This window comes from Balaenoptera physalus (assembly GCF_965194825.1).
Source record: "Balaenoptera physalus genome assembly, chromosome: 2".
NCBI classification, from domain to species: Eukaryota; Metazoa; Chordata; class Mammalia; order Artiodactyla; family Balaenopteridae; genus Balaenoptera; species Balaenoptera physalus.
The window spans coordinates 146435297-146462914 of record NC_138883.1 but is presented as its reverse complement, the minus strand read 5'-3'; the positions used below and the strand labels follow the sequence as shown (position 1 = coordinate 146462914).

General features: G+C 44.0%; 1 protein-coding gene and 1 long non-coding RNA gene across 2 annotated transcripts in view; one reads left to right on the top strand and one right to left on the bottom strand.

The window, feature by feature from the left end:
• On the bottom strand, window positions 1-26114 carry LOC309654606. The gene is made up of 2 exons (XR_014260329.1): window positions 19197-26114; window positions 1-13874 (listed from the first exon to the last, which is right to left on the bottom strand). It is a non-coding gene; the product is annotated as an uncharacterized lncRNA (long non-coding RNA).
• The window catches only part of ABHD17C (abhydrolase domain containing 17C, depalmitoylase), a 59423-nt gene continuing 45912 nt past the window's right edge, over window positions 14108-27618 (top strand). Inside the window, 3 exon segments of the mRNA XM_082448860.1 lie at window positions 14108-18303; window positions 18305-18363; window positions 18366-18750. Coding sequence (XP_082304986.1) covers window positions 18152-18303; window positions 18305-18363; window positions 18366-18750 — 596 coding nt within the window. The 5' untranslated portion in view covers window positions 14108-18151.

Genomic DNA, 27618 nt, shown 5'->3' with positions numbered 1-27618 from the left:
TTCAGTGGATTGGCCTTTCAATTCCTTAAGCTTCTTACCTCCAGCCCAGCACAGCCCCTTCTTCCCATCATCATCTCTAATACCCCTCTTTAATAATTCTTTGAGCTGGGACTTCCCTGGCGGTCCAATGGTTAAGACTCTGTGCTTCCACTGCAGGGGGGTCATGGGTTTGATCCCTGGTCGGGGAACTAAGATCCTGCATGCCACATGGCAAGCCAAAAATTAAAAAAAAAAAAAAAGAAAATTCTTTGACCTGAATCCCTCAATTCCCCTCCCTCTTTTCCCCATTAAAATTTCAATACCCCTTTACCACTCTTATGTCTTTGTGTGTCATCATTACAATCCATTCTTTAAAATATCTTCATTTCCTTTGTTCCTTTCTCCCTCTATCACGTTTAGGTGGCAAAACTCCAATCCTAGTTGAACCCACCTCGTGGCTTTCCTAGTTCTTGCTCCTGATGACCTGAATGTCACTGGAGGAAAGTCCAGAACCTGGATGACTGGTTCACTTTAAAAGTCATAACTGCATGCTGAAAACAGGCAAGGAGCACCACATGGCAAGTCCTTTTTTTTTTTTTTCTTTAGTAAATCTGCTTTTCTCTTCCCCCAGATGACAATTTTATTATGTCAGGCTACTTCCCCCTCCATGTCCATCTGATGACCAGATGTCCTTTTGGAAGCTCTGTCCACTGATACTCTATCTCTTCCCTTAGTGCTGTTTTCAGGACCACCCATGAGTGTCTCTGTGGGCGCAGCAGTCTATTTTTGGCTAGAACCAACAAACTGAGTTCATTGATTCATGTATGACCCAGGCATCGGTTTTTCTTTCCTCCATCAGCTAGCTGTAGAGAACCTTCTTCAGGAGGCCGTGGGTGTGAGCTGATGCCTTGGTGCCACAGAAGGGGATGACTTGGGACATGTCTGTTTGCAGAGTTCACTTGTGCCCTCCAGACCTGTTCAGACCTAACCTCAAATGGTCTGTTCCCATTGTGCACTACTATTGTGCCCACCCCCAGCTAATGACTTGGAGGGTTTGCCAGCTCTCAGAACCTGCTGGTCCTTCAGTGACTCACATCAGTCACACAGTCTCAACTGGGACCCAGTAATATGCCTGGATCTGCTTTTCAGATGGAGAATAGTTCTCTGCTATGGATAGCGTGGCCTTGCTCCAGAACCCTAGGGGGCTGCGCTGGACCCTCCTACCTCACACGGTCTCCTTGCCTGCCATGAAATCCTCTCACACCTTGGAATTTGCCAGGTCATGTGGCCCTAGGGGCAGCGCTACTCACATCACATCCTGAACCTAGGGCAGAATTCTCTCCTGCTCTGGGCTCTAGCCAGGAAGCCTGAGCAAGACATAGAAACAGCTCATTCATACCAAGACACCCTTTTAAATACTTATTTGCTTTGCACTTAGGAACTTAGAATTCCTATGTTAGCATTTAGTAACATAAAGTTAATTTTTTGTCACCTACCATTTCTTTTAAATGTCCAGGCCAGCACTGTCCAGTAGAAATATAATATGAGCCACATACATTAAGTCTAAATTTTCTAATAGCCACGTTACAAAAGAAAAAAGAAACAGGTGAAATGAATTTTAATAATATATTTTATTTAATCCAATATATCTAAAATATTTTCTGCATGTGGCACTAGCCACATTTCAAGTGCTCAGTAGTCACACGTGGTGAGTGGCTGTCATACTGGAGAGCTCTGATCCAGACCCCTTCTCGAGAAATTCCTCATATTCATACACAACTTTAGAGGTTACAGAAATTCCCCATACCTTTTCTAGTTTGTTCTGAGAGAGAGCTCAAACAGGTTTTATCCCTTCTATGTTAGAGATGAGAAAACTGAAGCTCAGAGAAATGAACTGATTTGCCCAAGATACGCCAGCTAGCCAGAAAGCAGCAGAGGTGGGACTCAGAGCTGGCTATTTTTCAATCTGATTATGTTTTGAATAGAGCAAGTGGTTCCCAAACTTGTCTGCACATTCAAATCACTTGAGGATCTTTTAAAATTTCCAAAGCCCAGGCCACACACCAGATGGGTTAAGTCACACTATCTGGGGTGGGACACGGGCACCAGGAGTGTTTGAAGCTCCCTGATGGTTTCAGTGGGTAGCCAGTGTCTGGGAAACACTGGTGTACATCCTTGATACTCAAAGTGTGGTCCATAGACTAGCAGCATGGGTGTCAGAAATGCATCATCTCAGTACAGCACAGGGAATATAACCAGTATCTTATAATAACTTTAAATGGAATATAATCTGTAAAATTATTGAAACACTATGTTGTACACCTGAAATAATACAATATTGTAAATCAACTATACTTCAATAGAAAGGAAGAAAGGAAGAAAGAAAGAAAGGAAGGAAGGAAAGATAGAAGGAAAGAAAGAAAGAAAGAAAGAAAGAAAGAAAGAAAGAAAGAAAGAAAGAAAGAAAGAAAGAAAGAAAGAAAGAAAGAAAGAAAGAAGGAAAGAAGGAAAGAAAGAAAGAAAGGAAGGAAGGAAGGAAGGAAGGAAGGAAGAAAGAAAGGAAGGAAGAAAAGAAAGAGAAAGAAAGAAAGGAAGAAAGACATACATCATCTCAGATCTTGGCCAGACCTGCTGAAACAGAATCCACCTTTTAATAGGATACACCAGGTGAGTCCAGTACACACTAAAGTTTGAGAAGCAGTATATAAAACATGCTATTCTGCTTTTAGATGAAAGAAAACAATGCATTTTTATTGTGGGGGACTGTTGAAAATGGCAGGAGTTGTGACTTCAAGTTCGTAGCCTTTATGTTTTCATTAAATTAGTATTATATAACTGTAATGTTGTTTTCTCAATTTTATTATGACTATATTTCTGAATGATTATGAACTCCTTATCTATTGCATGCATGTGACTTGAAAAGACTCCAGAGAAACAGTCCTAAATCTCTTTCCATCCATTTCTCTCAAGCTTTAAATGGTACTGAACCTTTGTTTAACAAAATGAAACTTTTTTCCTCATTCAATCAGCAGACTTACTGAGAATTTACACTGTGAGTGATGTGGACAGGGGAGATGGGGCAGAAAAAACTACTGACGTGGTTCCTGTTTTCAGGGGGCTTACAGTTTGTAGCAGAAGGCTAATACACCCACCCAAATAGCTACAGAACTGAAGAGAATGTGGGTCATGAAATGAAGATGGTTAGATAAAGTGTCCTGTGATTCAGAGATGGGAGAGGTCACTTCCTGCTACTGGGATTAGAGAGGCTGTCATTAAGAGGTGGCCTTTGTGCTGAAGGATTTAGACATTCAGGAGTGGAGGGAAGCTGTTTTTACAGGAGAGGACACACTCTCTGGTGGGGCTTTAATCCTTAGGGCAATGCTGATGTGTCTTAGGACGCTTGGTTGTAAGGGACAGAAACTCAACCCACTTCCTGGTTAAGGCAGAAAAGCAGATTTTTGGCTCATAGAATCCATAGACTGAACAACCAAAAGGTGGAGAGGCCTCTGGAACATCAGGAACCACAGACCCAAAAGCTGCCAAGACTCTTTCTCCCTATTATTATTATTATTTTATGTCACAGTCATCCTCTCTTATATGGAACTGGCTTCCTCAACATGACAGAAACATGATTGCAAAAATTCCTATCTTTTGTTGATATCCTACACTTTCTAATATCAGAGAATAAAACCCCAGATATCTGGTATTTGCTTCAAAATAATATGGAAGGAAAGGAAGCAAGATAGAAGTAGAGCTGAAACAAGGTTGGTCATGAAATGATCATTGATGAAGCTGGTTATTAGGTACATGGGGGTTCATTACACTATTCTGTCTACTTTTGTATATGTTGGAAATTTTCTTTAAATTAAAAAAGAGAAAATCCTTGAGAAAGAATTATCAATATGTTAGCCTGTCTTGATTCTACCTCTGAATCAAGCCATAGTAACCAGGGAATGTGGTGAACTTGGCAACTCTTATGGTTGGGACTCCAGGGTAGCCAGGGAGGAGCTGTTCTCAGAAGAAAAGGTAGTTCTTGGGCTTCCCTGGTGGCGCAGTGGTTGAGAATCCGCCTGCCAATGCAGGGGACGCGGGTTCGAGCCCTGGTCTGGGAGGATCCCACATGCCGCGGAGCAACTGGGCCCGTGAGCCACAACTACTGAGCCTGCGCATCTGGAGCCCGTGCTCCGCAACAAGAGAGGCCGCGATAGTGAGAGGCCCGCGCACCGCGATGAAGAGTGGCCCCCGCTTGCCGCAACTAGAGAAAGCCCTCGCACAGAAACGAAGACCCAACACAGCCATAAATAAATAATTTATTTTTTTAAAAAAAAGGTAGTTCTGTTTCCAGGGGAAAAGGAAGGGAGGAATCCAGGGTAGAGAGGGTCTGCCCCATGCTGGCTCCTGGCTTTATTACCTGCCTCTCCCTCTTTCCATATTCCTGAGCATCATCAGACTATCCCAGCTGCATGTCCCATGTGTACCTCTAAGTTGATAGGATCAAAATCAAACTCTTGATCATCTGCAGGGTATTATTCTCCCCCCGTTCACATGCTCCAGACAGAAATTTCTGAGTCATATCCAACTCAACCTGCTTCCTCACAATCCCCCTGTCTCAGTTTTGTCAATTCTGCCCCTGAAATAATTATGTGCTACATCTTATCCTCCCTATTCCCAGCTCCACTACCTGAATTCAGAGTTCTCCCAGCCTCAATCCCACCAAAGCCCATACTATCTCATACAACACAGCACAGCTTCCTACAACACCAACTTAATCATTTCATTCTCTGCTTCGTTGTCCCATGACAACCATAAGGCATTAGGGTCATTCAAAATCTGGTCTTAAACTCCTTTTTTTTTTTTTTTTTTTTTGGCCACTCCACATGGCATGTGGGATCTTAGTTCCCTGACCGGGGATGGAACATGTGCCCCCTGCAGTGGAAGCACAGGGTTTTAACCACTGGACCACCAGGGAAGTCCCCAATAAATATATTTTTAAAAGCTTCTTTCCATTTGTACCCATTGGGGTCTATACACCAGGTACATTTATTCTTCTGTACTTTTGCATATGCTGCTTCTTCTATATGAACACACTGGCCGAATTCTATAAGTTTGAGCTTAAAACCCACTTCCTTCACTAAAATCTTCTCTCCCTTCCCCAGCAGTGCTCATTCCTCCTGTGTGCCGTCTTATGCACCCTTTGTAACACCACACAGTAATGATCTTTTCTGATTTGCATCCTTTTACCCTCAAGCAGCAACCCAGTTTCAATCATAATGAATGTACCCCCTATACATAAAATAGTGAGTAAATGTCTCAATAAATTTTAAAGCTACAACACAAAATAGGCTCTCTTGATTACAAGGGATCCCCCAACTCTAGTTCAGCCACCCACTGAAGATTGAACTTTGATATAATCAGGTTCAGTGAAAGGGAACTCTCTCCTGACACGCCCATTCTACTTTTGGAGAGCTCTGGTATGGTTCCCCCTTAGACTGACCCTTGAATCCTGCTCTCTGCCACTCATGCCGGGGACTCCAAGTTCTACCCTAGGAACCTCCAGAAGGACAATCGGACTTTTGAAATCAGCTCTCATGTTCTTCAGACTAAATATCAAACATTCAAGGGACTTCCCTGGCGGTCCAGTGGTTAAGACTTTGCCTACCAATGCAGGGGATGTGGGTTCAATCCCTGGTCAGGGAGCTAAGATCCCACATGCCTCACGGCCATAAAACCAAAACATAAAACAGAAGCAATAGTGTAACAAAGTCAATAAAGACTTTTAAAAAAGTGGTCCACTTTAAAAAAAAAAACTTAAAAAAAAAAATCAAACGCTCTTTGAAGAATTCTTCAGAAGGCAGGGTGTGAGTAGCTAAGCCTCTGAGCATGCTTCAGCCTGTCTCGAACTATCTGGATGTGTGTCTCCAGACTGCACGCAATACCCAGGTGTGGTCAGATTGGGAACAGGACCTCAACAAGGAATGAGTGAGAAGGATTGTGAGTGGTATTGAGGGCACACTTGACATTGCATAACACGGTACAGTTTGTCATAGCAATGCTCAGTGGCCCATGATGAAGAATGAAAGAGACAGGTGTTTGTGTTTATCCAGGGCTAGAGACTGGCAAGCGAACAGTCCTGAAGGATCACGGAGAAGAGGACCTCTCTTGAAATCCATTCCATCCAATTATACCATCTTCACGCCATCATCTTGGTCCCCCTGTACCTTGAAGACATTGACATCTAAGGTGAATTTGTTAAAAAAAAAAAAAAAAGGAATTCCCTTGTGGTCCAGTGCTTAGGACTCTGAGCTTTCACTGCTGAGGGGCACAGGTTCAATCCCTGGTCGGGGAACTAAGATCCTGAAAGCTGCGAGGTGCAGCCAAAAAAAGGAAAAGAAAAAAAGTGAATTTGTTCAGGCTTTCCTCTTTACATTCTCAGGGCAGATTGATGTATTTAAAAAATCTATCTCTTCTCCTTATGTGACACGGTGAAGGATATGACACTTTTCACATTATTTTCCTAATAATATGTTGCTTAAAATTGGATAGATTCATGATCCCTTTCATAGAGATTTCATAAGAAAACAAAATAAACTTTGTCTCATCAGACTTTCAGAAATGAAATGGAGTTTCTAAGTCATCTATGGTTAGGGTTCTTCCATAAGTGTGTGAGAATCAGGCTCTGAGGCTGGGTGCCATGAAGGAAAAGGTTTCCTAGATCTTTACTCTTGGCTGGAAGAGTGTGGGGTGGGGGGATTGGGAGGGAATGTGTAAAACTCTCTCTTCCTAGGTTGACTATGTCAAAGAAGAAGAATGGTGGAAATTAAAGCAGGGGTAATTTCTTAGTCATAAAGGAAAAATTTCTGACTATCAGAGTCTTCAAATAACATTGCAACAAAGCCAAACATCAACCTTCTTTGAGATAGCGAATGAACACTTGACTAGGGAAGGAATGCCCCTCAAGAGGGTTGAGATGACTACTTATGTCATAGGGACAATGTGATCAGATCAGAAGGGCTTTTGACTGAATTTAGAAGAAGAGAGAGAGGGAATTCCCTGGCAGTCCAGTGTTTAGGACTCTGCGCTTTCACTGCCGAGGGCTCAGGGAACTAAGATCCTGCAAGCTGTGCGGTGTGGCCAAAAATAAATAAATAATAATTTAAAAAAAGAAGAAGAAGAAGAAGAAGAGGGAGACAAAAACCTAGAAAACCTGTGAAACCAGGTACTGTGGAAGACAGGTTCAATGTATACAGGAAGAGCCACATGATTCACACAAGAAAATTATTTGAATGATTATATGAACGACACGTACAACCTCTGCTGCCTGCATAATAATGCACATTCACTGGTAATGTGGATTTGAGATCATGATGTAGTGTAGTAAATACCATCTTGTAAGAATAGGCTGATTTGGTGTGATAGGAGCTCAAGATAGGAATATGAGGATTAAAAATGGTATACACTTTTAAAATGACCAGTTATAAGGGAAACTGGACTAGTGCTGCAGACCCACAGAGCATGACTGTATATTGAGGGCCAGACACTGCACTGGGCCCTGGAGATGTGATGATAATTGAGACAAACATGGTTCCTGCCCTCTTGGAGCTTACAGTCTAGTGGGGCTGAAGGTAGAGAGGGTGACCTATTTAAGGAATTGAGAGAAGGTTCTTGTGAGGTAGGGAGTAGTTAGAGACAAAGTTAAAGAACTCAGAGGCCATATGAAGGAGTTTAGACCTTATTCTCATATCAAGGGGATATCATTGCAGGATTCAAAGCAGAGACATGACATGATCAAATTTTATGGGGGACAAGAATTGAGGCAGAGACTAGAAGCTAAGACAGCAATCTAGGCAAGAAAGGATCATAGCCTGGGTTATGGTAGGGATGGATTCAAGGACAGTTAGGAATTAGAACTGGCAAGACCCAGGTCAATTGGAAATAGAGAGTGAAAAAGAAGAAGGAATCAAAGACAATATCAAAATTTCTGGCTCTGTCATTCACTGAGTTGAAAATATGGGAGGAGTTTCTGGCTCACTGAATGCGGGTTGGGGAAAAAAGCTCAGTTTTGGACATGTTGAGTAGAAGGCATCTGTGGATCATTCAAATGGAGATGTCTGGGAGGCAAGTGGAAGAGTAATTTAAAGATGTGGGGCAGGGACTTCCCTGGTGGCGCAGTGGTTAAGAATCCACCTGCCAATGCAGGGGACACAAGTTCAAGCCCTGGTCCGGGAAGATCCCACATGCCGCAGAGTAACTAAGCCCGTGCACCACAAGTACTGAGCCCATATGCCACAACTACTGAAGCCCGAGCGTGTAGAGCCTGTGCTCTGCAACAAGAGAAGCCACCGCAATGAGAAGCACGCACACTGCAACGAAGACCCAATGCAGCCAAAAAAAAAAAAGATGTGGGGCAAGTGGTGGGCTACTGTTCAAGATTTAGACGTTGAGATTATCCAGAGACAAGCCCTCAAAATATTATAATGCATTTGCCCACATCTGTGAAAGGGAATTGGAAGCAGACTGCAGAATATGTACCTTTTTTTTTTAACACCAATTCCATTCATACTTATGCCACAACAACATTTCTTTTAAATAAATAAATCTATAAGGGTTCGGTGCCCTGGAGGTTTTAGTCTGTCAAAGTAAGAACATAATTGTCTTCTTGGGGGACATGGCAAACATCAAGAGCTAAATGGAGAATGGAGATGTCTATTAATATTTCAACAAGAGTTGTATCATTATTGTAAACATTGGAGTCCTAGTTATTGATTTAGAAATTATTGACCTTAAAAGTGTATATCCCTCATCCCTGACTTTTCATTTTTCTTTCTCAGCTACTCAGGTTGGAGAAAAACCTTTCCTAGCATTTTACACTCAGATGGATTTGCAGAGGGTCCGAGGAACTGTAGAGGTCCAGTGTCTCTTAGAATTGCCAACTGGTGATAAGGTTATATGCTGTAAAGACAGACACAGTGCTCAGGTCAAGAAATTCTCTTGACCTATCAGAACTCTTAAGAATGCATCTCATCATCTCCTGGGTTTAAGCTATATCTCAGAAATTAGTGGGATGCAAATTATTTGACTTGCCTGTTTGCATAAGATGTCCTTGCCATGCTTCAGGGCATACCAGATACAATCATACCATAATTACAGGAGAGCTCTGGGGATTGGCTTCAATTAACCAAGCTTCTTCTCAGTTATTATTATATTATTCATATTTATAGCATTTGACATTTCCACAGTGCTCTTTAATCATATTGTATGTGGGTTGCCTTAATCTAAATATTTCAACATACTTGGGATACTGGCTGTTCCTGTTCTCTGGATCTACCAGATGGAGGAACTAGGCGTGGACCAGTATCCAATGATAGAACCTGAGAGTTACAGTCTCAAGTCATTTGGGCAGGCCAGTGGTGGTTAAGCATTCACACCGAAAAACAAAGGCCTGCTGGGTAAAGTTGGGTAGGTCAATGGGATGCTAAGACACGGGACTAAAGGCAAGAAGACACTGTCTTTAGTTCAAAGGTCTGAGGACTGGACTTGCCCAGCCAGAGCAATGGAATCTCTGGAGCCAAGTGTCCTGGCAACCACTATTCTATCAAGGCAAGAGCTGTTGTAGTGCTTCTGCTACCATTAAGCTGAGTTAACTCTGATTTCCTTGCTCCTTCTTCCTTGGATCTAATAGTTCTCTAGGCTCTCTTGGCTGGACAGTGGAGCTTGGGGCAGGGAAGGGAGGGTTGTCTGAATCTGAGATACTGAATATAGGACCCCACAAGCCATGTGGGATGGCCAGAAAAAAAAAAAAGGACCAAGGTCAGGACAAGCATTCTGGGCTGTCCAGTCAAAGAAGGAGTGGGTAACAAGAGAATATGTAAGAGGTTCAATGGGAGGGAAGAAGAGGGTGAAGGAACAGGAAGTTGTAGTCAGGGAAAGGAATGGCAACCTCCCGGGAAATGACACAGTGCCACGTGATAACAAGGGCCAGGTGGTGACAACGTTTAGGTCAGAAGAGATGAGGCAACAGAGAATTGTGAGGTCAGGCTCTTCACCTGGAGTGCTGTCACTGTGAGCACCACCTTCATCATAGGGAAGGGAGGCAGAGAAGGGAGGAGAGAAGGAGGGTAAACCCGCTGCAAAAGAAAAACCCACCACGGAGCAGAAAAGTACATTCATGGGCTAGGCAGGTACCAACACTGTGAAAGCCCATGCAACCAGATAATATGGACTCCAAGAGAGAAGAAATGGTTCTTGAGGCTGGGGTGTGGGTTATCTTGTTCATCTTTGTATTTCCTGCAGAAACCACCATATTTCTGGCACATAGTAAGTCTTGGTAGAGCTCTGCTTAACTCAATTGTAGTAAAATTATTTTGTTCTCATGTGAATGGAAAATTACTTTATCTTTGGGATGTTAATTTTTTTAAAAAAATTATTTATTTATTTATTTTTGGCTGTGTTGGGTCTTCGTTGCTGCACGCGGGCTTTCTGTAGTTGCAGCGAGCAGGGGCTACTCTTCTTTGCGGTGCATGGGCTTCTCATTGCGGTGGCTCCTCTTGTTGCGGAGCACGGGCTCTAGAGCACAGGCTCAGTAGTTGTGGTGCACGGGCTTCGTTGCTCCGCAGCATGTGGGATCTTCCCGAAGCAGGGCTCAAAATCTTTGGGATGTTAATTTTTGAAGAATCTTAAACTAACCAGAAGAACATCTTCATTATTCTAAAGTACTTTCTTTCCTCCTTTTTTTCCCCTCTGTTCGGTTTATAATAACCTTTATTATTCCTTTTAAGTTATAAAACAAAACACGCCCAGAACTAAAAGAATATACACATCTACCAGAAACATCCAACCAACCAAACCAAAACAAAAGCCCCATAATCTCATTGACCAGTGATTTTTTTTCTGGGTCTAAAATTTTAAAGTATATTTACATATTGTTGTACATATTTTGTGTTGTTTTCACTCAAAATATTGTGGATATTTTCCTATGATAACAAATACGGTTCTTTCATTTCAGTTTTAATGGCACATATTGGTCTATTGCCTGAATGTGCTATCATTTTCTTTTTTAGACTTTGATGTTCTCAATGTTCTGCTTTGCTTTTTTTGCCATTCTAAACTATGCTGTTATAAACATCCTAGTATTTAAAAATCTATGCACAAAATGGATGATTTCCTTAGGCTAAATTTCAACATGAATTACTTGATTACAAATTTGACATGTTTTAAGCATTTTGATATATATTGTCAAGCTTCCTTCCAGAAAGTTATATCAATTAATACTTCCACCAGAAAGTTGTATCTGAGAGTGCTTACTTTTCTATTATCATGTCCAACAGAGCACTAGTGTTTTTTATTCCTTTTTCTTTTTTTTTAATTTGGGTCAATGCAAGAAGGTTAAAAGTAAATTTTTAAAATTTGCTTTTTTAAACTGAGTCTAAACTTTTTTCATATACTTATTGGTTATTTGTACTCCTTTTTATAAAATGCTTGTTCATATATTTTGTCCATTTTCCCCATTGGGGTGTTTTTGTCTTTTTTTTTTTTTTTAATGAATTCATGGCAAATATTTTGGTCTAGTTTTTCAAAATCCTAAAAATCAAAAAAATGTAAATTTTTTGGAAAATTTCCAATATATTCAAAAGTAGAGAGACTCATATCTGAAACCTTCATGTACTCATCAACTCAGCACCCAGATTCAACAATTATCAACTCATAGCTAATCAATCTTGTTTCCTTTTTTTTCTTCTTTTATTTCTTTCTTTCTCCTTTTTTTTTTTTGGTAGCAAATCTTCAACATCATCTCATTTCATCTGTAAATATTTCAGTATATAGAAGACTGAAAATTATGTAGTCAAATCACCAATTTTTTCCTTTGTGGTTTCTGCCTTTGGTATTAAGCTCAAAAATATATAAATTTTCATCTATATTTTCCAGTTGTCTTTTGGTTTCCTTTTAAAAAATCTTTGATTTTTTTGATCCATCAGAATTGAACTTTATCTTTCTTTCCAATATGTAACCAATTATCAAAATAAGTTAATATAATCCTACAAATTTGAAATATCAACTTTATCACACCTGAAATATTTACAGACAGCTAGATCTGTCCGGTCTTATGCTAGTACTACTGTTTTTTTGAGTATGTTCTAACTTTCATTATTATAAATTCCCTGGAATAACACTATAGATCAATCATTCATGTACACTGTTTTCATGTGTAATTATCCAAAATTCTGGAAAAAAAAAACAAACCTTAAAATTGAAGCCTTGCTATTGTTCATTATCACCTTAAAATTAGATTTGCAAGCTCAGCATATGAAAGGCTGTTCCTTCCCACTTCCCATTAAAAAAAATCACTTATATAACCTAACTATTACATCTTTGCACATTAAAAAAGCAATTAGAAATTACTAGAAATTGAATTCCAATAACTAGTAAATATGTTTTGGATTCCTATTATGTGCTAGGACATAATGTTTGGTGCTGATTGTACAGGGAAAAGCAAGATGGACACAGTTCCTATCTTCAAGTAGCTTACCAAGTCCAAATTCTGTGATCAATTTCAGGGACTCTGGACCTCCTATTAAGAATCCGTGAATAGGTGATAGGATGAGACTAGTTAGAAACGCAGGTCTGAGGACATAATCATCCGTGAGAAGAACGCAACTGTGAAAACACCTATCTGTGGGTTGCTGGTGTTTTATTTCTTTCAATCCTTATCTCTGCAGTGCTTTCTCAGCATTTCATGGATCTCCAAGCTCTCCCCAGCTGGGTTCCAGTGACCTCATTTACAACACTTTTGATAAGAGCCCTCAGGCTGAAAAAGGTTCTGGGAAAAGATACTTTGCCTCCAAAAGCTTTTAGTTGAGTGGTGGGCCCTTCCCCTAATTAACACTGGTTTAGATTTCCTGGAATTGCCTCAAATGTCATCTATACTATTTTCAAAATTATAAGCTTGATTTTCTTCACATTTCCAATGCATTTAATACATATCGTCTCAAAAATCTATCCCATCTTCAGTCATACTTTTATATTTTTTTTAAATGGGGGAAAAAGCAGGATTCAGGCATAACTGTTCCATTGTTGATCAACAAATATTCTTTGATTTTATTGAGAAAGCAGTTAAGAACAACGTAAGATCTTTTGCTTTTGATTCCTGAATCCGATTCCTAATTATTGCATTAGGCTATAGGTAACAAAATACTCAACTACAGTTACATACAGTGACTTATCATTCTCACAGAATAAGAAGCCCAGATGAAGGCAAAGCTGGGCAGCTATTCAACGATGCCATGAAGGATCTAGAATTTTATCTTTCTTCTCCACCATCTTCAACTATGAAATTCACCCTCATAGTGGCAAGGTGGCTCCCATAGCTCTAATAATAATAATGCCTGCAACCCAAGTGGGAACCAAGGGAAAGGGCAAAGAGAAACATTCCGGATGAGTCTGGCTCTGTTAAGTCTTTCCAGAAGCTCTGCAAAACTCTCCATATAGAGACTATTAGCCAGAACTGTGTCCTGTGGCCATCTTCACAGCAGGGGAGGCCAGGTGTCTGTGCATCTTAACTGGGAGCATTGTTACCCAGAGCAAAACCTGAGCTCTGTTGGTAAGAAAGATGGGGAGAATGCCACAACTCCTTAGACAGAGGATGTGTGTAGTCTATTCCTGCAGGGGGATGCTAGCATGGGCTTTGGACTTCTGTGTCTTCCTCAAAGCCTGTCCTTCAATAATACTGCCCAAAAGAGAAGGTACAGTCTTGATCTCTTGATGCACTCACTAAATCACTCACTCATTCTTTACTTGATCAATTTAATAAATATTTACTGAGCATCTTCTTTTAGCCAGGCATGGAAGAAACAGTGGTGACCAAAATAGATATGATCCTTGCCTTCACAGAACATCCAGTCCTAAATTTAAAAAAAGAAAAGAAAAGCAAAAGTAAAACAGGGCACTCATTTTTTTTTTTTTCCTAATTTTGCTGTGCCACATGGCTTGCGGGATCTTAATTCCCCGACCAGGGATTGAACCAGGGCCCTGGCCGTGAAAGCACCGAGTCCTAACCGGTGGACCACCAGGGAATTCCTGGGGGGCAATGTATCTTAGATTTCTCTTTTACCTTCCATCGAAACCACCATATTCAGTTTTGAAGCATAAATATCCTCCTCTTATGGTCAGTGAAAAGTCGATCATCCTCCTCTACACTGCTGACACAGCTGAGGCCATCTCGAGCCACTCAAAATCAAGCGGACTGATCTGGAAGAAAAGTTCAATGTGTAAAGGGCCAATATTAAATAATAGAGACCAAGGCATTTAGCTACTTGGAATATCGTTTAGTTTACTGACCCAGACTGGCTTAGCAGGATGCAGAGTTAGTCTGAGCAGCAGACCAATGAGCTTGTTGAGGGCAGGAGGGACTGTGTCTTAGCCACCTTTGCATTCTGCACATCAACGGAGTGACCGACTCATGGTAAGTAGCTAGTAAATACGTTTGCTGATCTAGACCCAAACTTACGTCTTTCTCTACTAAAATGTAGGAAGAGCCAAAGAGACATTCTTTAAGGTTAAAGTGAACAGCTAGTAATCCCTGACTTTTGCATTCTATAGGGCAAATTTATTCTTCCTGTGCTGCATGTTGAAGTTCTCCAACCAATGCCAAGGCACGCTGCCACATTTGTTGTGGGTGCAAGAGATGTGCCGATATTGAACCCCTTCTGTCTAGGGAGGCTGAGCCCCCCGGGTGGGAGGGGGCATTGTCTCAAGGGGCCACACAAACTTGACCATGACTATATGTGGCATGAGGTGAGAAATATTTGGGAGCTCTATTCTATGGCACAGATAAAATTTTGGTTTTAGATGAAACTTCATGAAGTGTGAATAACTTTAAAACAGACTTCAAATACATAGTCTGAACAGTCTTTGTCAACCAGATTTCTCTTTAGCCAAGTTTTTGAATAGTTCAAAAACATCTAAAAATCATTTTGGTGAAGACATGGTCTTTTGAAACCAGGTCCGGAAGGTTATTGAAATCAATATGGGCAATTTCATTTAAAAGAGGGTCTCAATTTAATATTCCCACAAACCTGAACCAACATACTCTCCAGGGAAATAAATGCTCTTTGTTTTTTTCTTTTAACATCTTTATTGGAGTATAATTGCTTTACAATGGTGCGTTAGTTTCTGCTGTATAACAAAATGAATCAGCTATACGTATACATATATCCCCATATCTCCTCCCTCTTACATCTCCCTCCCACAATAAATGCTCTTTGAATCCACCTCTGTGTAGCCTTCTAAGAGGATGAAAATAAAAACCAGGCTTTTATTTATTTACTTATTTATTTATTGGTATTATACTCTGTGACACTCCACAAATCCTTTAGGGATGTAAAAAAACAAATATCTGACTTTAAAATCTTCCTAACAATATTAACACTACTACTACCAGGCCATCTGGAATATAAAGCCGGTCTCTTCCGTCAGCTGCACGTTAGACACACCTACTTGGGACTCTCACTCTTTCATGAACTGCCATGCTGTTCAAGTCCCATCAAAAGACAGATGAGGAGAGCAGTATTGGAGAAAGACTGACCAAGGGGCGTGTTAAACACTTTTTCATTTCAGTTCCCCAAATTTTATTTTATTCTGAATTAGACTAGGGAGTAACACACTTGGCTATCACCTTACCTTCCCACAGAAATATCACCATGGAACCAGGATTCAAAACCATTTCCTTAGCTTTTACAGGGATATGGGGTTTTTTGGTTTGTTTTGTTTTGTTTTGAATGCATGGGGAAAAGTGTTCTGAATCTTCTGCCAATACTCTAATTAAACTGTAAGGTACTTGAGAGCAGGGACTGTCTTATCTTTATAGCTTCAGCACAAAAGTTCTAACATCTTAGGTGCTGTGAGCATGAAAAACATTACATCAATATGTTGAAAACAAGAAACAAAGTGCCTAAACAGTAGCAAGTTATAAAGCTTTTTAGAAAGGGAAACCTAATCTCCAGAAGATAAAATTTGGTTTTGGATGAAACATCACCAAGTGCAAATAATGTTAAAATAAGACTTCAAATATTTAGTCTGAACAGGCTTTGCCAACCAAGTTTTCTTTAGCCCAAGTTTTTGGACAGTTTCAAAAACATTTAAAAACTATTAATATTTTAGTGAAGAAATAATCTTTTAAAATCAGGTCCTGAAGGTTATTGAAATCAGTATGGGGACTTCCCTGGTGGCGCAGTGGTTAAGAATCCGCCTGCCAATGCAGGGGACACGGGTTCGATCCCTGGTCTGGGAAGATCCCACATGTCGCAGAGCAACTAAGCCTGCGCTCTAGAGCCCGCGAGCCACAACTACTGTGCCCACGAGCCACAATTACTGAGACTGTGTGCCGCAACTACGGAAGCCTGTGCGCCTAGAGCCCGTGCTCCGCAACAAGAGAAGCCACCACAATGAGAAGCCCGCGGACCGAATTGAAGAGTAGTCCCCGCTCAGCACAACTAGAGAAAGCTCATGTGCAGCAATGAAGACCCAACACAGCCAAATAAAGAAAGAAAGAAAAAAGAAATCAGCATGGGTAAATTCATTTAGATGAAGGTGCTCAAAAATACACCTTCCACAAAAGTCACAACAATAGTTTAAATTCTCCTGGATGTCTGTGAGTTAAAACAACAGATCCAGAGTGGTGATGCTGGCATCCTCCTTGTGTTTAGCTGCCCCGCTGGCAGTCCAGGAAGGGTATCTCCTGTCAATTCCTGAAAGAGAATTTAGCTGCCAATTCAGGAGGAGAAAGGAAGGATAGAAGGCTCTGCGAAGTTGGCACCGGAGCTTACTCAGTCTCAAGGCACTGAGAGTAATATTTGCAGGGAAAACAAAAATCACTTAACGGTGCATGCCAAGATTACAATGGATTTAAATCATTATAAAATCTTTCCTGATTAAGACCATTAAAAATCCGGGACCCGAGAAACAAGTAGAGAAACTAACACTGTAAAGGACGCCTAGCTGCTACTAGAAAATCTACTGCCCGTGGGATTAGAAATGACAACGGCCACGTGATATATTGTTAACTATACAGTGCGGCCCTGTTATAGTAGCTGACTTTTATAGATACAGGGATTTACTAAAGGCCCAGTCATGACCCTAGGAAAGCAACACTGTGGCTACATATGCAGAAACAGCCTCCTGTAACAGGGAAATACAGCGATCGCCGCTCTATCCCACACCACCAGTACCCTTTATGGTCCTGAGACTTTGGGAAGAGGCAGTTCAGAAAGCACCATGGACTCAAAGAGTCAAGTATTTCAGGTTCATTCCAACTCTCTTCCACTCGTTAATTTTTCAATAGATTCCCAAGAACCTCCATGCATGAGAAAACTTGGATTTGAGGAAGGGAATTCCAGGGGGAGGGGAGAGAGGGGAATAGTCCGATCGGGAAGGATACCCGCGCCACTTCCACTGTCCTGCCTGGGGATCGGCCCACCTGCCCCCCATGCCTAAGCCCGGGTGCCCCGCTCCTCCGGGTTCCTGCGCTCCCGGAGAGCCCCTGTCGGCCCCAGGTCGTGCTTCCCAGGGGGCTAAAGGTGCCGGCGCCCCTTCCAGGGCCCCCTCTGGGGATCTGCCCCCCTGCCCCCCACGCAGACACCTAAGCCGGGCGCCCCATGCTCCGGGCCCCGGTCCGTCCCGAGAAGAAGGACTCGCTTCCCAGGCCAGAGCAGGTGCCCGCGCCCTCACACGCGGAGTCGGGGGAGGTGGCCGGGGAGCCCCGCCCAGATGCCGGGCCTGGCGCCGGGGCCCGGCGGGGGCGCGGGCTCTCGGTAACCCGGAAGTGGCGGCGGCGGCGGCGGGCGTGCGGGAGCGGGGGCCGGGGGGCGGTGCGCTCGAGCCGGCATGGCCGCCGCCGCCCGCTTTGTGTGCCGCGCGCGGGCCCCGGCCGCCCGCGCCTCGCCCGGCCCGCGGGGCCGCCGCTGACCCGCCCCGACTCTAACCTCGGCGCCCGCCGGGCCGGCCCCGCCTCCCTCCTCCTGCACTTCCCCTCCCCCCTCCTCCTGCCGCCGGGCGGGCGGGCAGCAGCCGCCCTCCGTGCTCTGCTCGCGCGCTCTTCGCCGCGCGCCCGCCCGCCCGCCCTCGCACCCGAGCCAGCCTGCCTGCCTGCCGTACCGGCGGCGGCGGGCTCAAGGCCGCCCCGATGCCCGAGCCAGGCCCCAGGATGAACGGCTTCTCGCTGGGCGAGCTGTGCTGGCTCTTCTGCTGCCCGCCCTGCCCGAGCCGCATCGCCGCCAAGCTGGCCTTCCTGCCGCCCGAGCCCACCTACACGGTGCTGGCGCCCGAGCAGCGCGGCCCCGGCGCCCCCGCCCCGGCCTCGACCGCCGCAGCCGCCGCAGCCACTGCCACCGCCGCGGCCCAGCCGGCGCCGCAGCAGCCCGAGGAGGGCGCGGGCTCGGGGCCCGGCGCGTGCAGCCTGCACCTGAGCGAGCGCGCCGACTGGCAGTACTCGCAGCGCGAGCTGGACGCCGTCGAGGTCTTCTTCTCGCGCACGGCCCGGGACAACCGGCTCGGCTGTATGTTCGTGCGCTGCGCGCCCTCCAGCCGCTACACGCTGCTCTTCTCGCACGGCAACGCGGTGGACCTCGGCCAGATGTGCAGCTTCTACATCGGCCTCGGCTCGCGCATCAACTGCAACATCTTCTCCTACGACTACTCGGGTTACGGCGTCAGCTCGGGCAAGCCCTCCGAGAAGAACCTCTACGCCGACATCGACGCCGCGTGGCAGGCGCTGCGCACCCGGTGAGCCCGGCGGCGGTCGCCAGGCCTGGCCTGCCACTGCGGGGAGGCGGGCTGGGGGTCCTCTGGGGGCCTCTGGGGCGGCCTGAGAGGAAGGGGGCCCCTCGTCTGGGGCTGTGGGCGAGCAGAGACCCCCCCACCCCCACCCGCCGCGGATTCTCTTTTCTTCTCGCTCCCTGGCTTTCTCTCACCCCCTCCAAAATCCCCGCCAGCCCTCGGGTTCCTGGAGAGTTCGGATTCGGAGGATTTTGCCTGCTTTGGCGCGCCCGGGTGCCCCCGATCCACCGGCTGGGTCTTTTGTGGTTCTGGTCACCGCAAGTGGCAACGTTGGGGTGCTTCAATACCGGGAGGAAAGAGCTTGGTTCACGTTTAGTTTGTGTGAGCTGGCAGACAGAGGCTGGAGGTCCTCAGGCTGAAGTGACCTTGGGCAAGACGCGCGAGTCTCATACCTCTGTTTCCTTCCTTGTAAAATCAGGGGGCGAGACGGGAAGACTTCCAAAAGACGTTTCGGTTGTAAAGTGCTCGGAGGGGCCATGCCTGGGCATCCGTGGAGGCAGCCGGAGGGTCGGGTGGTGTGAAGTTTGCCTCCTGGTGGGGCTGAGTAGCTGGCACTGCGGGCAGGGAGTTAGCTCGTGCCTGTGGGCCTGGCATCTTCCTCAGAGCCTCAGTAAAAACCCAGGATGAGTTGGAATCTTACGTTACAGGGTTTGGGGAATCTCTTGACCTTAAGTTAGCATTCACAGGAGAACTACAAAGTATTTATCGAGGGAGGGCCTTTTATGTGCAAGGCAGAAATTGGGGGCGTGGTTTCGGGGCTAGACCTGGTAAGACCAGCAAACAAAACTTGAGTGTTAGTAGTCCAAGTGAGGCAGAAGTCCGGTAAGTGGGCAAGTCGTGTCACCTGTTTGTGCTCCGGTTTGGGTATCTATGATTTTGCCCCAGCCACCTGGTAGCGGGGATGGTGAAAATACCTGAGATCATCTTCTATGACATCCGATTGCTTCAGATGAAAGAGTCCCCAGAATAAGTGTAATTGGCACTGTTATGGCTATTGACACGTATAATCTTTATCTAAAATGTATTTGCTCGGCTCATACAGACTGCCAACATTAGTGATTTTTGTCTCCATTCCTGTTCATACATATGCTCGTAAATTACCCTGTGCCTTTCTGGGAAAATGACTTGTCCAACAGGGAAGTACTTAGGATTTAATATGTTGCTTATTCACGTTCTCCTGAAGTCCTGAAGGAGTTCATTTGGATGATAGCTTTTTGAAAGTGGTTTAGGCTGAGATGGTACCATAGGCAGAGACACTGAGTCAGAATCTACAAGTTAAAAAGCCACCTGTTCCAGTAAAGGGTTTCAAAAGTATGTATGTCACACACAATCAATAGATTGCTAGAATTTGCTGTTGGTAAAGGTATTAAAAATAAGGATTGGCCTTAGATCTTTTTAAACTGAAACATTAAAATCCTACCTTGAGTAGGTTTTATGGTAAAATTTCTGCAGAACACTGTTCCTGTATGTGCCTGTCTGGATTAGAATGAAATCCTTTCAGATGTGCGTGTCTGGATTAGAATGAAATCCTTTCAGATGTAAGGCTAACCCTTTGCCCTGAATATGCAGGTGTGTCTGTGTTACAACATATGTGAGGCATAGTTATTTCCTGGAGACTTGTCATATTTAATTTAATTAAAGGCATTGTTTTAGGTAAGGTTAAATTTTGAATTATGTGCTGGTATAGCTTAACTTTGCCCAGGATTTATTTAATTTTATACCAGAACTCATGTCTAGATTGAGTTACTCACCTGTAAAAATAGGTTAGAACTTAAAGGCTAAATGAGAATCTTAGGATTTGAAGAAACCTTTCACATCTTCTTGTCCTGTGCTTTTCAAACTTTTTTGGATTGTGACCCCACAATAGGAAACACATTTTACATTTAGATCAAGCGCACACATACACATCTGTGTCTATATATCAGAAGCAAATGTCTCACAAAACAATATTTTTGCCTGTGGGCAATACACGTGCAGACTATGTTCTTTTTTTTTTTAATAAATTTATTTATTTATTTTTGACTGCGTTGGGTCTTTGTTGCTGCACGCGAGGTTTCTCTAGTTGCGGCGAGCGGGGGCTACCCTTCATTGTGGTGCTCGGGCTTCTCATTGCGGGGGCTTCTCTTGTTGCGGAGCACAGGCTCTAGGCACGTGGGCTTCAGTAGTTGTGGTGTGCAGGCTCAGTAGTTGCGTCTCGAGGGCTTAGTTGCTCCGTGGCATGTGGAATCTTCCGGGACCAGGGCTCGAACCCATGTCCCCTGCGTTGGCAGTCGGATTCTTAACCACTGCGCCACCAGGGAAGTCCCACTATGTTCTGTTTTATTTCATATTATTATTATTTTTTTTAAAGAAGAAGAAAAAGAATGCTGGTTGTGAAGGACTAAGTTTATTTCCCATATCATTTATGGACACTGTCCTTGTGCACCCTCATTTGACAGAGGACTGGGGAAGAGCAGTAGGTCTCTTGACTGCTAGTTTAGTACTCTTTCCACACATGCAGTCCTATTTATCAGATTTCTCTAGAGGTGCATGTACATGTCTCAGTTATTCTAATAGGCTAGGAGTTACTTGACTCTGAAGCTAAGCAGTCCCTTAACCAGCTCCTCTCTGCTCTCTGTAGTTTTTCTGCTCTAACCTTGCCTGGAAGATGCCCTCTTCTCTGCCCATGTACAGCTCTGTACAGGTCATTGCCATGGCAGCAGGACCTCCCCCCCCGGCCCCCCCCCCCCCGCCATGTACCCATTGTTCGAGGCTGCCTCAGATCCCGTTTTCCACCCCCAGCCTTCATGTCTTCCTTGGGGATCTTTCTCTTTTCTGATCTCCTGATGAGAAGGGACACTCAGAACACTGCTCCAAACACTGATTGGAGAGCCCACCCTATCCTAAATCATCTCCATCTCTGCACTCAGGTGTTATTCCCCCAGGAGGAATGTAAGGTGTGTGTGTCAGTGCTGTGCATCCCCCAAAGTACCCAGCCCAGTACTTGCCCTCCCTCCTCATACTCACACCCGGCCTTTTGTATATGCCCTTTTCCTATGCCCTGAATTCTCTCTCCTGTCTGCATCCTCACTGGGTTCCGGGACCCTTGGTATTCCTGTGCACATGGTGCTCAGCTCCTTTACCTGCACTTATCACAGTGTTGCTGTGTCCTGGCGTGTGACTGCATCCCACTAAGTTGAAAGTTCCTTGAGGGCAAGGACTCCCTGTCTTCTGTTTTCCCAACAACTGGCAAAGTGCCTTAAGATAAGAGACACTCATTAAATGTTTGTTTAATGAGTTGCACATATGGGTGCCCCATAAATAAATGGGATAGATTCAAATTTTCCTAATTTTCTTACAAAGAGTTGCATCTATTTTACCCTCTAGGGTTTGGTATCCATGGGCATAACCATAGGCAAAGAAAGGGGTTACAATGTCTTGGCTTGAGGTCTGATCCACTTTGTGTCTATTACATGCCCATGTTTGCAACATTGAAGTATCTGTATTGAACAGAAGAGTAACAGTAACCCTTTTGTATTTCTCTTCATCCTTTCTCCATTACTATCTGTGCATGCTCTAGTGAGCTGCCCAGTCCTTGATGGAGGACTTCAAACACAAATACTACCTAGTATTTCCATGGGTAAAGGTAGCAAATTCCCTAAATGATAAGCAGTAGAGTGGGCCAGTAATCTAAAATAAGGGTTTGGGGAGGAAGTAAATTCGAAGGCAAGAAAGGTGGTCATTGCTATTTGGCCAATAGATGATTATTTGAAGCATTTGAAAAATGACTGAAAAGGGTGTAGAAGAGAGGTAGGATTTGAAAGAGCCAGGGAGAGCATGCACTCAGCATGGAAGAAGTAAGTTGGTGTCTTATTAGGTTCGTACAGCTGTAGCAAAGTACCATAGACTGGGTGGCTTAAAAGCCACAAAAATTTCTCAGTTCTGGAGGCTGGAAGTCTAAGATCAGGGTGCCAGCATGGTCAGGCTCTGGTGAGAACCCTTTTTCTGGTTGCGGACTTCTCATCGTTTTCTCACACGGTGGAAGGGGCAAGGGAGGATTCTTGGGCTGGTTTATAAGGGCACTAATCCCATTCATATGGGTTCCACCTTCATGACCTAGTCACCTTTCAAAAACCCCACCTCCTAATAACATCACCCTGTGGGTTAGGTTTCAACATATGGGACATGTGCATGCATGCACGCGTGCATGCGCGCACACACACACAAACACACAATATTCAGCCTACCGGCAGTTGGTTTTATTTTTTAAATTTTTTTAAATTAATTAATTTTTTGGCTGCATTGGGTCTTCGTTGCCGTGCACGGGCTTTCTCTAGTTGCGGTGAGCGGGGGCTACTCTTCGTTGCGATGCGCAGGCTTCTCATTACGGTGGCTTCTCTTGTTGCAGTTGCAGAACACAGGCTGCAGGCGCACGGGCTTCAGTAGTTGTGGCATGTAGGCTTAGTCCTTGTAGCTTGTGGGCTCTAGAGTAGTTGTGGTGCACAACTTAGTGGCTTAGTTGCTCCGTGGCATGTGGGATCTTCCCGGACCAGGGCTCAAACCCGTGTCCCCTGCATTGGCAGGCAGATTCTTAACCTCTGTGCCACCAGGGAAGCCCCTCGGCAGTTGGTTTTAGAACAGAGAGAGACAATTGAGAATCTAAACATGGTGGAGGCCTTGAAGGTTAGGACATGTTTTACATTTGAGTTACTAATACACTTTATAAGCGTGTTGTGAATCCAAACAATTGAGAGAATGAATTGGAATCACTTAGAAATATTTGTAGAAAGGACACTGTGAAAATCAGTGTAGCCTTATTGGAGGGTAGTGTTGTAATTTGAGCTGGTGTGATTAATTTGTGCAGGAAAGGCTGCCTGTTGGTTAAGGTGGGATTAAGTAGGCGGATTAAGCCTCCTCAACACACATCCTTCAGGGGTCTTCTCGGATGTGAGCCGATTTAGGCTGCAGAATTGGGACCTGTGATTCAAGAGGGAGTGAATCAAGCTGATTTGAAGGTGTAAACTCAAACAAGCAAATAACCCAGAGAATGAGGTGTAAGTTAGACAGAGAGAATTTTGGCTGGAACATTTTAATCTTGAGAAACAGGAGAGTAGAGGCATTTACGATTCAATATGTTATTAGTGTTTCCCATCACCATTCACAGAAGTTGTTTCGTGCAAAGACTGTGGACGAGAGAGGCATTTGGTAACACTGGTAGAGAAACTGACCTAATCAGAGAAAGCAAATGCAGAGAGAGGAAGGTAAATAAGAACTTTCAGAGAATTCCCTGGCGGTCTCGTGGTTAGGACTCTGTGCTTTCATTGCCAGGACCGGGGTTCGATCCCTGGTCAGGGGACTAAGATGTAAGATCCCGCAAGCCGAGAGGCTGGGGATAAAAAAAGAACTTTCAATGCCTAGGTACAAAAGGCAAGTTACGAGAGACTTACTATTTTATTCATTCATTCAGCTAATAAACCATTAACCGTTGAACACACATATATTGATACTGTGATTGTACCAGACACTAAGGTTTGCTTGAGTATCATTAATCTCAAACTGTTTCTTTTTTGTGTGAAAGGATGAACTAAGTTTTAGAGGCATTTTGAATATGTAGCCATGTGTTGCTCTTTTATAACTTTTGCATCTGTGATTTATAGGATCCATAATTGGAAAATCCCTAAGTCATGGGAAGGCTGTCGTGGATATCCTCAGGTAGTGAGAGCCTTGAAAAGCACCTTCTTCTGTTGGTTGTGAATGTTGTTTACAGTTATGACTCAGGATGGATTTCTCCTGGGAACAGCAAAACAGTTACTACTTTCCTGAGCGTGTTGAATTTAATGACCTTACTTCTTTATTCTCAGTTTTCTCAGAGGGAATTAATTCTATGGTGTCATTAAAGGAAGAATGCTCATGATTTCTCCCTGAGTTTGACTGATTAGCGACAAGGAAAACAGAATGTGTTATGAATAATGTGTTATGTGAATGCACAATGATCTTTCTAGAATGGAAATAGAATATCAGCTTGCAGTTCAAGGCAGTCAGTGTGAAAATATCCCATTAGGAAGAACGCAACTCCTAAGAAGAGACCTTTTGAAACTGACATAGGTGAAGTGTGTTTTGGAGGCTCACTTAGAGCCTTTTCTTTAATGTCCCCACCGCCCTTCTCCAGTGCCCTCGGGCTGTTCCTGGTTCTTCAGGCTGCCCTCGCCGTCCCATCAGGCAGGGTTTCTTTTCTCTAGCACAACCAGATTCTGCGCTGTCACTCCTATCCCACCAAAGCTTACTTTCCCATGGTTCTATTTTTTGAGGGGCCTTACTTTCCTCTAGTAACCCAGATGCCAAAGATCTGACAAGCCTCTTCATGTTTCTGTGTTAATGGTGAATAACTCCTTAATGGGTTTTCTCTTCCTGTTTTTATTTAGGGTAATCTTGGAGGCTCAGTTTTCTAAAATTCAGTCTGAAAACTTTACTAGTGCAATGGCATATTGGTGGAAGAGCCCCCTCTTTTTTTTTTTTTAATTTTCTGAAGAAGTCTTTTGAATGATACTATCCTGAGGTCACTTAGAGCAAATCCTTAAGTTCACTCCCGACCTTCTGCTACTGCTTGCACTTCCTCCCTCTCTCCAAATTCAGTAACCGCTGTGCCCATATTAATAACCCCGCATAAGACTCCAGAGTATGGCTTCAGGAATTTTACTGTTCATCGTGGTAGCAGATTTACCTTCTCTATTGGATTTTGCTTATGCTACTGTTGGAGGCCATAAATCTGCTCCATTTTAAGAAGCTTCATGTACATAGAGAATGGACTTGAAGGACACGGGGAGGGGGAAGGGGAAGCTGGGATGAAGTGAGAGAGTGGCATGGACATATATACACTACCAAATGTAAAATAGATAGCTAGTGGGAAGCAGCCGCATAGCACAGGGAGATCAGCTCGGTGCTTTGTGACCACCTAGAGGGGTGGGATAGGGAGGGTGGGAGGGAGACGCAAGAGGGAGGGGATATGGGGATATATGTATACGTATAGCTGATTCATTTTGTAATACAGCAGAAACTAACACACCATTGTAAAGCAATTCTACTCCAATAAAGATGTTAAAAAAAAAAAATAAGAAGCTTCAGGTACAAGAATCCGAAGTCTCAACACAGATACACTTAGGAGATCATGAATTGGATATCAGAATGATTTTGTTTTTTCAGGATTGCTTTAAATAATAGGCTTGCTGATTTGTAAAAGACTTACTTTGCGAAAATTAGATGTACACAAAACTTTTTGAACAAGGGAAATTAGTTCTAATTCCAGCAGTCCCTCTAATCCATGATGTCACCTCATGCAGGGAGACGCTCCACACTTCTGGGCTTTACATTCCATTGTTTTAAAAACAAGGGTTTCAACTACAGTAAGTCCGCTACATACAAACCTTCAAGTTGCGAGCTTTCAAAGATGCAAATGTGCATCTGGTTCCAGCAAGGAACCAGAACCTGTGCCATCACCGTCAGGTGTGAGTGACATCGCAGCTCGCCCTCCGTCTCCTATTGCTGGCGATCCTTCAGCTCTACCATCTCCCACCTCCTCTCCCTCCTCCAGTCAGTAACTCTTCTTGCCTGTTCACTCGATGCCAGCCCCTGCATGCCAGCTCTTGTACTGTACTACTGTACTTTTCAAGGTACTGTGCTGTAAGAGTCAAAATGTTTTCTTTACTTTTTGTGTTTCTTTTATGTATTATCTGTGTGAAAAGTATTATAAACCTATTCCACTGCAGTACTATAGAGCCGATTGTGTTAGTTGGGGACCTAGGCTAAATTCGTTGGACTTACGAACAAGTTGGACTTCCGAACATGCTCTCGGACCGGAACTGGTTCATATGTAGGGGACTTACTGTACATGGCTTCTGAGGTGCCTTCTTTAAGTAAGGCTGTGTTTCATGATTTTCAGAGGAAGTACCTAATGTTTTTGAATTTGCTTTCCCTGACTACACAGAGAAACTTGGTGGATTCAAGTCTCTACAGTGGATCTCAACCCTGGCTGCCCTTCAGCAGTTCCAGGTAGATTTTATCTTTGTGTGTGTGTGTGTGTGTGTGTGTGTGTATCTAGACACATGCATGTGTGTGTGTCTGTGTGTGTACATATATATAAGTGAGCATGTATTCATTCACGTGTGTGTGCATCCGTGCGTGCACATGTGCAGCCAGGGTTGAGATGCACTCACCTAGAAACTACAGTTAAAGATTGGCCACAATTACAGTTGGTTAACACTTGAAGAAAAGAGTATGCTAGGGAAGATTTTTTTATATGCTTATGTAGATGGTTTTAGTTGAAGGTCTTTGGTGGCCAGGAACCCGCTAGCGTGGACCAAGTCGGGGAGTAGTTGTTGAGAGGACACAGCCATGTTCATACTTGCAAGATTCCTGAGCCTCCCGGGGACTGAAGCTGGGGACTTGAAAGCCGTCTTGGCCCTTGGCCCTCACGCTCTCAGCTTCCTCTGTCTGAGCTGGTGCCTCCCAGCTCCTTCTCTCTGCATGCCTGGTCCATGGCTCTTTCTACAACAAGCCTCTTCCCTGTTCCTGGTCTCTGTGCATCACTTCACCCCAGCTGTGCTTACCCCCGACTCAGCTGCCCAGGAGCTGGTCTCCCTCTGGCTTCTAGATACCTCGTTCCCATTCTTCTTCTTTTTTGAAAAATTTTTATTGGAGTATATTTGATTTACAACGCTGTGTTAGTATCAGGTGTACAGAAAAGTGAATCAGCTATACATATACATATATCCACTCTTTTTTAAGATTCTTTTCCCATATAGGTCATTAGAGAGCACCGAGTAGAGTTCCCTGTGCTAT